General features: G+C 36.3%; 1 protein-coding gene and 1 long non-coding RNA gene across 6 annotated transcripts in view; one reads left to right on the top strand and one right to left on the bottom strand.

Annotated features, from left to right (window-relative positions):
* The window catches only part of phf21ab (PHD finger protein 21Ab), a 31096-nt gene extending 25938 nt beyond the window's left edge, over positions 1–5158 (bottom strand). For all 5 annotated transcript variants that reach the window (XM_055192765.2, XM_055192766.2, XM_055192767.2 and 2 more), the window contains exons 1-4: positions 5128–5158; positions 4493–4596; positions 3511–3543; positions 3243–3308 (exon numbers count right to left, since the gene is read on the bottom strand). In XM_055192765.2, the coding sequence (XP_055048740.2) occupies positions 3243–3308; positions 3511–3543; positions 4493–4549 (156 nt within the window). In that variant the 5' untranslated portion in view covers positions 4550–4596; positions 5128–5158. The remainder of the gene's footprint in view (positions 1–3242; positions 3309–3510; positions 3544–4492; positions 4597–5127) is intronic.
* The window catches only part of LOC129433996 (uncharacterized), a 31783-nt gene extending 25906 nt beyond the window's left edge, over positions 1–5877 (top strand). Inside the window, exon 2 of the long non-coding RNA XR_008640549.2 lies at positions 3202–5877. This is a non-coding gene — a long non-coding RNA (uncharacterized lncRNA). The remainder of the gene's footprint in view (positions 1–3201) is intronic.
* The last annotated feature ends 6938 nt before the right edge of the window (positions 5878–12815 follow it).

Raw genomic sequence — 12815 nt, forward strand, 5'->3', positions numbered from 1 at the left:
AGTTTATAAACTTTATACATGGCGTTATTTAGCAAGTTATCGCATTTGGCATTTTTCTTTAAAGGAACAGTATGTAAGAAAGTCATATCAATGAATCATAAAATGGCCCTGATATGTCACTAGACATTAAGAAATAATTTTCATTTCAAATACTTATCACTGACAACAGCGGTCTGGCCAGGATATTGTCATTTAAAAAGTGGAGTTGCAGCCCTCAACTGATGTTTATGTTGTCATGTTGTGTATTGGCCACCAGTTGTGTGATTGCAATGCCAGTTTTGGCCACAATCCTACATACTGTTCCTTTAATGTCATGCTGTCCTAATTAACATTTATGCATTTGGCAGGCATATTTATCCAATGTGACTTACAAAAAAGCATGGGTGTCGGAAGCAAAAAAAAAAACTTTACTGGAGTAAAGTTTATTTTATTGTATTCTGGTGCCTTTTAATTAAACAATTGCTTTTATAACCTAAAAACTTTGTTTACCTTGTTGTGTCACGGTAGTGCAGCAGACAAAAGTAATGAAAACACGAAATGGAGTTTAAATTATATGGACTCTAAATAGACCTTTTGCGAGTCGACGTCACAGTTACATCACTGCAAGCTGCGCGCGCAATGTGGTGGCAGAAAAACCGTGGAAATGAATTAGACACGAGTGAAATGAGCAAGATAACCCAGAAGAAAATTTCTGGTTGTGCTGTTGAGTGTCAGAATAGGAATGCCAAAATAGATGACCTTTATTTTTATAGTATACCGTCATCGAAGACACCATTTGAAGATAAACGTAGGTGTTTATGGTTGCAATAAGCCCTCAACCGGACAGACTGGAGTGATGAAATCATTTGGAAATCTTTTAATAATTTGAATAGAAAATAATTAGAGAAGATATCCGGAGTTCTGTCGAAGTCTGTTCCCTCTATGTGTCTCTTATAGCGTTTTCATTACGTTACGTTTATAATTTATTTAGAAGGATTAAAGATTTGAATGAGTTCATAATATCAATAATATCACCATTTATTCAAGTTTTCATATTTTTTCCGTTTTCTATTACTTCTTTTTACCTTATATCTTAGCCTATGTCTTCTTCCTGTTTGTTCTAAAATTAGGATATTTACATACTTAATAAATATAGCAAACAGACATGATGTAAAGTGTTCTTAATATATAAACAAGCCTATACAAATGAATTTGTATGTAAACATAACAGTTTTATAATAGTTTTAGAGCAAATATGTAGGCTATGAATATAAGGAACAAATAATAGAAAACAGGAAAATGATGAAATATTTAATAAATGATATTATATTGAATACATGATATTATTGCTTTTATATGTACTTTAGCGATTCACACTGTAAAAATTATTGATTTACCAATAAAGAACAATACATATACATTACATATATGCATACATATCAGCAGCCAAGCCATTTAAACTTGTAATTACCTAAGAAATAAACTTAACATGGTGAAACCGCTATAAGAAACATTAAACTTAAGAGAAACATAGGGGAAACAGACTTCGACAGCACACCGGATCCATAAAAACACAGTTTTAGCTGTCACTTTCTGCCAACAGTTGGGCTCCGCCCACAAAAAACATCATCTCTGTTTGCAAACACTCAAAAGGTCAATAAGTCAAGTGGAATGGATTTGAGGAAGCAGCAGTGTAGAAGTCAAGGCTGTAGCTGAAAACAAGGAACCAAGTTTAATTTATTAGGGCATTCCTCTAGTGGAATGGATTTGACTGATGCCGCTCTAATAAGTAAACAGTCATATGCGTTAAATTAGAGAAAAAGTGAGTGGGTCCATTACCATTAGTCTTAAAAAGTGGTCTTGGGGTCTTGTCCCACCTACATATAATGGTTCTGACACCCATGCAAAAAGGTATACATTTTATCTTCATGTGTGTTTCCAAGGAATCAAACCTGCAACCTTTGCAATGCTCTACCAGTTACACTACATGAATATTTATCAGTGATAAGACCAAGTGGCATGTGCTTCAACATATGAGAAACCAGTCACAGATCAACCAATCACAGACAAGCCAAAGTTTGGTCAGTGCTCATTATCACAGACTTAAGATACCTACACAAGTCATATCAGAATATTTGGGTTTACCGGACTAGCATGTGTCAAACTAGCAGATAAAATGCCATTATTACCTATGAAGATTGAAGCCAATTCAGGACTCCCTTTAATGTAAACAGTCCTTTCTTTGTCAGTATGTTATAAAGATAAATGACTGAAAAAGACATGTGACCCTGGACCACAAAACCAGTCATTTAAACATGATGATTTAAACATCATCTGGCAGCTGTATAAATACGCTTTGTTAGAATAGGACAAGAAAATATTTGGCCAAGATACAACTACTTAAAAATCTGATGGTGCAAAAAAAATCTTAATATTGAGAAAATCGACTTTGAAGTCCCTAGCAATACATGTTGCTAATGATAAATACATTTTTGATGTAATTACTGTAGGAAATATAAATCCTCTTCATGGAACATAATCTTTACTTAAAGGGGACATATCATGAAAATCCAACATTTCCATGTTTAAATGCTATAATTGGGTCCCCAGTGCTTCTATAAACTTAGAAAATGTAAAAAAAATCAACCAAGTAACTTAGTTTTGGTAAACCATTCACTGCAAACGTGAAAAAATAGGTAATTGAAATTTGGCTCCCCTTGTGATGTCAGAAGGGGATAATACAGCCTCTTAACCTACACTATTCAACCACAGCACTGCCATTTATTGCAGAGATGGCACATTTTAGTGGCAATTTTAACATGTTATAATAAATTATCTATATGATATTTTGAGCTAGAACTTCACATACGTACTGTGGGGACACCAAAGATTTATTTGACATCTTAAAAAAGTCTTGTGAAATGTCCCTTTAATATTCTAATGTTTGCATTAAAAATATAATTTTGATCCATACAATATATTTTTTGGCTATTGCTACAAATATACCCGTGTGACTTCTGACTGGTTTTGTGATACATGGTCACATATGAATTTGCCTAAAACCTCTATACTTTCCAAACAAGATGGCTTGGATGCATGTCACAATTACAACTTGTAATTTCAGAGCATAGATTTCCCAGAAGATATGACATCAATTTAACCTTTCCTCATCACATTTGTCAACAATTAAACATTTACATGTCACCTGTCTTGTCTCTCCAGCACCTGCAGCAGTGAATGACGTCATCTGTGAAATGTCTTACCTGTTTCTCACTCAGAGCCGTGATTTTCGCCTGGTGCTCGTGAAGTTGCTTCTTCAGATCGGCATTCTACACAAAGATAAGTGCGGGATAAAACTTAACCTTTCAGCAACAAAAAAATGTGCTAAAGCAAACCACTGAAGAGCTTTTTAATACACTAAAATGTATAAAATTAACAATCTGTGGTTGGACGGGACTAAATGCAACGTCTCCATTATCAATAATGAGTGATGAGAATATCAAGAGGAGTATAACATTGCTAAACATTTACCTGTGGGTCCTGCTTCATCTGGGCGAAAAGTTTCTATGGTAACAGAAGAGAAGACAGGACGGTCAAAACTTAACTGCAACAGTTTTGGAGGGAGTCACAGACATGGTGTGCCATCTACAGGCCGACATGTAAAACTACAACCTACTGCACCTGCTCTGCACTCAAACAAAGCAGACATTTTTTTTCTACAAGGGTAACTGTGCTTCACAGTAGACAACAGTTTGAATTAAAAATAAAAGTTGAATTTGCAGTGGTCAGAAGGTTACAGGCTACATTATTTAATTCAATTTATAGTTGTATTTATAAATACCTTATATAAAAGAATATACTGAAACTTCATAAAAAACCCAATTTTCTGTTTCTTCAAAGCAGACAAAGGTGAGTTATATTTGGCTCACTTGAGACCACAGAACAGCCAGTTATGTTTTGTTTTTAGGTAAAGATAGGCTTGAAATCCCATTTCCACCTGCTTGTCAAATATTCAGAGTGATATCAAGACAAAGCCAGACGTCAACACACACAAAAAACCTCAGTATGCAAGAGAACACCTGCTTGAAATGATTCATTACAATAGAAGTTAATGGCTTATGCTTTATCTCCCCAGTATGACCCCTATTCTTTTCTTTTTTTCCCATCTCTCTGCTTCCCTCCTTCCTCCTCCACATCTTTTTCTTTTTCCCCATTCAGGCAGCTCGGCTAATTTTCTGCCTGCTGGGACACGTCGCCTCTGACTGCGAGCAACATATCTTCATTTATCGCATATCCAGCGACTAACAGTCAGGGAAGAATTGAAATGAGGACTCGGCGACCTGTTCTGCCGGATTTGGGAATTGTTTGATTCGCCTGTGCAGCCTTCACTTAAACTTAAAGTCGACGTAGCAACATATGATCGCATGGGTGTTTCCGGCATATGGAAATCGATGTGGTAGTGGTACGGCTACGGTAAAATTGTGCGATTAAAGGCCCCTGCAAGATCTCTTACCTGATGGACTTGTATTTCCAGTTTCAAGGCTTCCTGTAATGTTTGCAATTCCATCATTGATCCAGTTCGGAGGAAAGAGAGTCTCAGGAAATTTTCAGCCTGTCCTGAGAAATCAGAAAGAAGGGCGTTTGAGGTTTACTGTTTTTTTTTTTTTTACTTTATGCATTTAACTTTCATTCTGCAAGGCGTCTGAGATGTTCGGAGGTTGACTTAATCCAATGCCACCTCGGGGGAAAGCAGAAGTCGACATCTAATACAGTCTGAGAAATAAAATTCACTTCTCAATCTAGGAAGTCTCATGTGGTGCAAAATCTATGACATTGTACTGCTGAATATTTTGATCCTCTTGTTTGGGGTCAAAAAGTATATTGGCAAGAGGAAAATAACCAAATAATGGTCCTGGGAGGAGAGCAAAACTGTGGTTGGAGGATAAAACTTTTGACATATGCAAAGATGGCAGAACAGTTACCCCGTCCGTCGGGACGAATCGTAACAACTCCGACGCAAAGATGTGTTTAGTGTAACAGCGAGCGAAATGAAGGCAGTGTTACAGTCATTCATTGACTTTCATTGATTTTTGGCATGTGGCCTTGTGCCAAGAGGACAATTATAACAGAAGCTATTAGAGGACTTACCAGCTGGCACTGAGACTAGTGTTCGTACTCTCTCTCCAACTCCCTGCATAAGACGAAACACACACACAAAGCCTGTTAGATGGGAAGAGACACTCCAATTCAGCCTGTGGAAAAAGGGGTCAACATTGCAAGCACAGCATTCGGCATCCGTCTAATTGCTTGCATCATCTATGAACTACACAACACAAAATCCCATGTCCTCGCGCCTCTCTCCGCATCTTCTTCACGGACCTAAAATATCTCTGTGAAAACTCAAGCTTTGATCGTTACTGATAAATGAAACTCTGGGATATCTAGCAAAGCGCATTTTTGCCAACGATGACATCAGTCAAGACAACACGGCCATCAGTTACCTCAGGACCTTGAGTCTACAGTGAACAGGAAACAACACCCGCACAAATTTTTACAGCCATGAGTCACATTTACTTAAGTCGTTGATCATATAAAGTCTGCTATCAAGTGATGTAATCTTCCAGAAAGGAGAAATGGCAAACGTCAGGTCAACTTACAATTTCGTGATATTAATTTGGGACTGCCAAATAAGTTTTACAAGTGCGCTACGTCTAGAACAGTGGTTCTCACGCTTTTTGGCATCCCTGAGCCCCCCCAAAGAAAATTCATGACATAAAAGAATCTCAAACGTGGTATTTGAATTAAACAAAACATAACATTATACAAATGTAGTTATGTTGGTTAGTAGCCTTATTTCTCTATAATTGCACAGACTTTATGATAAATTAATGTATTTTTTTTAAATGTCATAAAACTGGCCCCCCAGCTTCTTCTTATGCCCCCCAAGGGGGCCCCGTGGTTATGGATCTACGCTATTAACTAAAACATGCTGGGTTACAACGCTAGCTATTATTTGCTATAAAAAGAAATGGGAGAAGGCAAAACATTTAACAAAAATAAAATGCAATATGCTACCAACCAACAATAAGAAATTGTTATAGTATAATTTATGTTATTATCGTATTTAAATCAGAAAATGTATCTTATTAGAGGTGAACAAAAGAATAAAGGGTAAAGATTTTGCGTACATGATGCATACAGCCATAAGATAATTTTATATCATAAAGTATTTTGTTATGAATGCCATAAAAGATGTTGAATCTTAATGCTGCCTGGTTTTCAGATAGTTCGTCATACTTAGTCTATCATAACAGCCCAATACATCACATGTATTAACTATTAATATATCCAGACATTATTAGTGCATGTACACTTATAATTAAGCATGTACATTTGAGTATATTAATTGGATTACTGTCTATTATGCAATTGTGTGACTTCTTGCTTCTGCAAAAAGTTTTGAGAATGACCTGTTGAAATGTCTTGGTAAAACTATTATGTTGAATCCAGGTCAAATATCTATCCAAAATCTATTCATTTAACTTTTCTCTGTAGTTAATTTCCCACACAAAACATTATTAATTGTATTAATTTCAATAAATGCAACAGTGTGAGCAAATAACAGACAACACATCTTTGTGATCAATTTGGTATATAGTTTTAATAACAGTTTTACTGTAATAAAGATTAGTATTACTATGTCTAAACTTGAGTTACTTTTTAAAAAATGCAAATAATTCAACAAGGAAAATCCTCAAAGTTGTTTACATGCATCGACTAAAAAAAAAAACTCATTCATCTAAATGCTGATATCAAAAATTTAACTTCAGCAAATTGATATAACGCAGTTAAAAATAAACTGCACAAAGGAGGAAACATTATTTTCCTTTATAAATAGAATTCAAGCCTGAATGAGGTATCGAAATATTACACAACTCTACCTGAAAGAACACAAGCCATACGACAGACATTTTTCACTATCTCACAAGCCAGCAGCGGTTTGTTTTGCATAATTCTTCATAGACACGGTTGGCATTAACAATAAAACTTTTGTGATAGTTTCAGTGTTGTTCTAAGTAAATAAAGGATCACATTCATTACATACAGTCTTATATGTAATGATAGATGATCAAATGTTTAGACTGCAAAAGTGAAACCTTTAAAAGTGAAACTATCCAGGAAAAGAAAAGTTCAAATAAAAACACCTAACATATTAGCAGCATAACACATCAAATAGCAACAAAGAGTTCAAAATGTAGCAATAACAAACTATTAAATTCAAAATATAAACAACATTAAAACCATCTGAACATTAAAAGGCAGAAGTAAAAAGACGACGACAACAATCAACAGTAAACATATCAACAATCAGTACATAATACAAATAGTAACACTTTACAATAAGATTATATTTGTTAACATGAACCAACAACAAAACAATACTTCCACAGCATTTACTTATCTTAGATAATTACCAATACATATTTAAAACTAAAAGATGTACCTGTTAATATTAGTTAACATACAATAAACAACTCTATTTGCATTAAACAACATTATCAAAGATCAATAAAGGCTGAAAAACTATATTGCTCATTGATAGTTCATGTTAACTGTAAACAATTACAACCTTATTGTAAAGTGTCACTACTGTATATAAAGTGACACTGACATTAACTACAACAAAAAGCTTCACCAAAGTCCTTCAAAGCCAAAAACACCTTTAATAAAGACCATAAAACATGACTATGGCTGTCTATACACAGTATATAATAAATGAACCCCAAATCAGTGTAGGGTGTGTTGTGCTCCTCCTGTTATGCAAATGCTTCAATTTGGCACCTGTAAAAATTCAACAAAGAGTACAAAAGCACTTTGACAGACTGTTGTATTACAGTCTGACCCAAAATTATCCAGAGATTGTGTATTAAACAGGGCTTTATTTCTCTGGATCCGACCACTGGTGTACAAATGACAGAAAAAGTTCAGCCGCACTTTGATTAGGCCACTATTATTATAAACCTCAGCAACACGGAAGATGCACGAGATGTTTACCGTCACTACACTTTTACAAACATTCATCCTTTATGAGAGCAAACGAAAAGCCTTTTCAGTTTGTTCTTCTGTTATTTGCCACATTTTTCTTTCTTCAAAAGAACCCAGTAATAGTTGGTGCAAGCTAAAGCACACCAGCTCCAGAATAACTCTGACTGCCTCAACAACCCAAAAAAAAGCAACACCAAACATCACTTTCTGAAGAAACAAAAATAAAATCGCATTGCTTTAAAGCGCACGACTTTATCATCCACCTACGGCAAGTTCGCGGACTAGAAGCACTGAAAACTAGAAAAATAAATGTGAATCTTTTTATAAAGCTGCTGGTGGAAATAAGAAGCTTTCACATTGTGCTACGGCTAACCCAGCTAAAGCTAACAGGCCAACAGCACAAATTACAGTTAGATGGACTCGACTGAGCCGCAACCACTAATTCAAGCCATGCACGAGCACAAGATCTTCGTTTCCCCCCTTGTATCCCCCCACTTCCATCGGATACATTGTTTTCAGTGAGCTGGAAACAAGCGTTGCGGCAACAATGTATCCGGCGAAGTTTAAATTGTTAGAAAATAACAATACGCGCGGAAGGTTCGACCCCTTCACGCGCCGCACTTAGAAATACACCACTCAACTCCTAGAAATAAGGGGGAATTTTTGCATCAAAATCGCTACTTCTCTACCCACCCGATCGCGACGGGGTTCGGATGTGGAAGAGCTACGGAGAGTCAACGAACGATCAAAGTCCAGAAGCGAGGCGCATAAAAGTTGCAATAATAAAAAAAAGATCCCAAGGTGCACTTACCCTCCTCTACTCACTTGAGCAGTAGTGCTTCTCTCTCTCTCCCTCTCTCTCTCTCTCCCCCCACAAATTATTTAAATAAATATTTACAAACACTCCGAGATCTCGGCAAAGATCCTCCGACGCAATCCCTCACATAGCTGTAGCGGCGCGCCGGGGCGAAATTTACCGGGTTAACCGACCTTATTTTTTGTTTGTTTAAATTTAATTTGCGCGTGTAAAAAAGAGAGAAACTGAGATACAAAACAAGAACTCTTCTTCAATCTCATTCACCACAGCCGCAGCACCGAGCGATTCATCCGCGCAGGAAGAGGGAGACGAGGGGGTAGGAAAAGTGCGGTTTATAAAGCTCAAACGCTCACGAACACGCACCCAAACGTCTCAGAGACATCAAGTTTCCCTTAAAAGTAAGGATGCTCGGTGTAAAAGTGGGCGAAAAGTTTGCACGAAACGGGTTTGGGAAGCGGACTACTTTTTGTGACGGTGCGGCGAATTTATTTCACTTTGCCTAAGGAACGGTTGTAGTGCGACTCCCATTGCCTAGGGAAAAACCCGGATGTAAACTCGGCGAAACTCATCTGGAGAGAAGTGGCAACCGAACTCAATCCAACTCATGCACAAGAAGTGAGTGCATCCCCCCATCCAGACCACCATGTCTGCCCGACGCCACACCGTAACGTCAAGTCAAAGTAAACGGTGCCGTTATAAACGGCTCATCTGCGCGATTTGTAACCGCCGGCGGTCGTGCTGAGCGCACGTGTACCGCCGCCACGATGCTTTATGTCTTTTACATTAGAGCACAAGAAACAGACTTGAAGAAATAATGTACGAGGCTGAATTGTGCTACCATGTTATGAAAGAGGTGGCCGCTACGTTAACCAATGAAAATGTCAGGAGTTAACAGTTTTTCATGGGCCGCCATGACATGTTTTGTGAGGCTGACTGGAATAAAGCCCTTTTTTTTGCTGAAATTGTGCTGAATCAACACACCCTGAATCAAAGGTTTGCGCTATATAGCAGGTGTCTGTAGTTGTGGAAATGGCTTTATTTATTTACATTTACTTCCCACGTGAAATAATACTGGAGTATATTAGTATAATGTTAATTATATTATTATTCTGTAGTATTATTTATTTATTTTATTGGTTTATTTGATAGGAACCATGCATATTAATTTACATTGTTGTATGAAATACACCATGTGTATATGCCAAAATTAGTAAAAATAACTACTTTTCATCTGTAATCTCTAGTCTAACATAAAGACAACCAACATTCATTCACTATAAAAACTCTTATCTGCAGTAAGTTAATAAACTAGCTAGTAAGTACTGTTTTATACATTAATAACTATTATGACAAGGTTAAAAACACTAGGTTTTTACTATAGTAAATACTAAATTATTCTACATGTGCGTTTAATATGAATTTAGCTCACAGTTTGGGAGTTTAAACATGTTGCTGAATGCTGCTACACGCTTTAAAAATGATCAATGTCCTGAGGAATAAACTAATAATTTAGGTGATAGATTGAACTGTAAACAATTTAATTAAAACAAAACAATAAAATAAAACAAATAAATCGCCACACAAAAGGACAAAATGTAAATAAAAGCAGTAAATAAGATATTGGAGTGATTTCCCAGACAGGGATTATTTTAAACCAGGACTAGGTCTTATTTTGTTTAGGAAGTGTAGCTAGTTTTAACAAACAAGCCTTACTAAAAACATTACTTGTGTGCATTTTGAGGCAAAACAATAGGGATGTATTTTAAGATATGTCAGGGCAAGTTGCTTTCAGTTTGGACAGCTCTTACAAATTTTTTAGATTAGGACTAGTCTAATTCCTGTCCGGGAAACCGCCCTATACAGTATAAATAATATGAATATACAAATTCTTAGTAATAAACTGTCTAAACTGATTGTAGCAGTATAAAGTAAAAATGTAACTAAAGTGAAATTATTTTTCATTTTTATTTTACATTACATTGTTAAAATTCCTTTAAACATATTGAGGTGGTTTCCCGTACAGGGAACAAGTCCTAGACTAAAATAAATGTAAGAGCCGTCCAAACTGAAAACAACTTGCACTGACATACCTTAAAATACATCAGTGCCCTTAGTTTTGCTTCAAAATGCACACAAGTAATGTTTTTAGTAAGGCTTGTTTGTTAAAACTAGTTATATATCATAACAAAACTAAGGCCTACCTGGTTTAAAATGATAACTGTTTGTGAAACCACCCTTTGATACTCCAAATTGTTTATTCTGTACTGTTAGCTTTGCTGGTTTAACAGTGTACTTTGCTTTAATTCAAAACAATTATAAACACATTTTCTTAATCAATATGTGCTTTCCCTGTGGATCGAACCCACAACCTTTGTGCTGCTAAGATTTAAAACTTATTTATTTATCGTGATCTGTCTTGCTGTTTCTGCAGTTATTTGCATTTCATCCAAACATGGAGATGCTGTGAAATGAGGCCTGGCTGCTGGAATGCTGTTTCCTGAAAGTTTCGCCAGAGGCTTTTATTAAATACCAAGCTCTGAATACGACGAGCAGGCCTACGGTTTGTATGAGATACTTTTCCTGTTCTAAACCCAGTAGATGGTGCCATTGTACAGGCTAACATCTCGGTCCTAGTGAAAGTTGAAACAGGACACTGAGATAAGCTAGAACTTGATCTGATGAAGGGCTTTCTTGGTCTTCTCTTTTTTCAGATTGGAGTCAAACTTGCCTTACGCGCGTGCACAGAAGAACCCAATGCTCTTCAAAGAGTGGACATTTCAAGTAAGGCTTTATGTAGTCAGTTGTCTTTTAAATAGATGATGATATACATTTTCACCTACACACGTTTTGCACTTGTGCATCTTGTTGGTGAGTCAAGCATAGGTTATGTGGAGGCTTTCTGTGTGGTAGCTGTGTAGGTGGATGGTGCTGTAGCAAGATTATACCTAAAGTCGAGCCAGCCTGTATAAAAAATGGCCAACAGGGGGCGTTATAATGCAAGACTTGGTCATTATGACAGCTTAATGAATACCTGTATCATTGTACTATTGAATAGCTGTTTATTGTATGAAGCGAAGCATTGAACTGTCAAAGACTTTTCTTTTGTGTCATTATCTAAAGCAGTGGTTCTCAAACTGGGGGCGGGGGCCAGGGAGCCCCAGTTTTATGACATTTAAAAAAATACAGTAATTTATCATACATTTTGTGTAATTAAACCTCAGAAAAATAGAGCTATGCAGCCAGCAGTACATTGTATAATTTAATATGTTTTGTTTCATTCAAATTCTAATTTTGAGATTGGTTTATTGTGGTGTGCATAGGGGGTGCATGCTGAAAAGTTTTACTGAAGCATTGTAGTTGTGTTGGAAAGTGTTAATTTGTGAATTCTGACATATCACTGTCAGTGGATTAAGTAACTGGAAATTTTATGATGTTAACAGCCGATGGGGCAATATAGAAAGCCATATTTTAACTTTTACAGAAATTAAATGGCATCATTAAATAGATGCCGAAAGATGTGTGCTGCTGCTTCTGCCCCAAACGAAAAAAGATTCCCATAACGTCTTACAATATAACAAACAGTTTTGTTTTGAAAAGGAGCGACTTCTTATTGGTCGAGGGAGTAATCAGACCAGCTTGCTCATTTAACAAACCACTGGGTGTGTATTAGATCTAACTTGAATATCCTGTTGTTGTGTGCTTTGTGCCCACCTGTTTTGATTGTAATGGACATACAATTAAACAGATCACCTATTCTCTCCATATATATCTTTTTAACTTTTCATGTTTCTTATTGAACTTAAACAGGTGGTCGCTGTAATCATCCCCAGATCAAAAGCATTTGATGACATTAGCCCATACTTTGAGGCTAAATGATATTATAATTATTTTGTTAATATAATTTTGTTGTATGTGACGTAATAGATTACACTGAGCAGAGCACCTCTTTATTAATCTGGCTTTAACCTTTATA

This window comes from Misgurnus anguillicaudatus, chromosome 6 (genome assembly GCF_027580225.2).
Source record: "Misgurnus anguillicaudatus chromosome 6, ASM2758022v2, whole genome shotgun sequence".
NCBI lineage: Eukaryota > Metazoa > Chordata > Actinopteri > Cypriniformes > Cobitidae > Misgurnus > Misgurnus anguillicaudatus.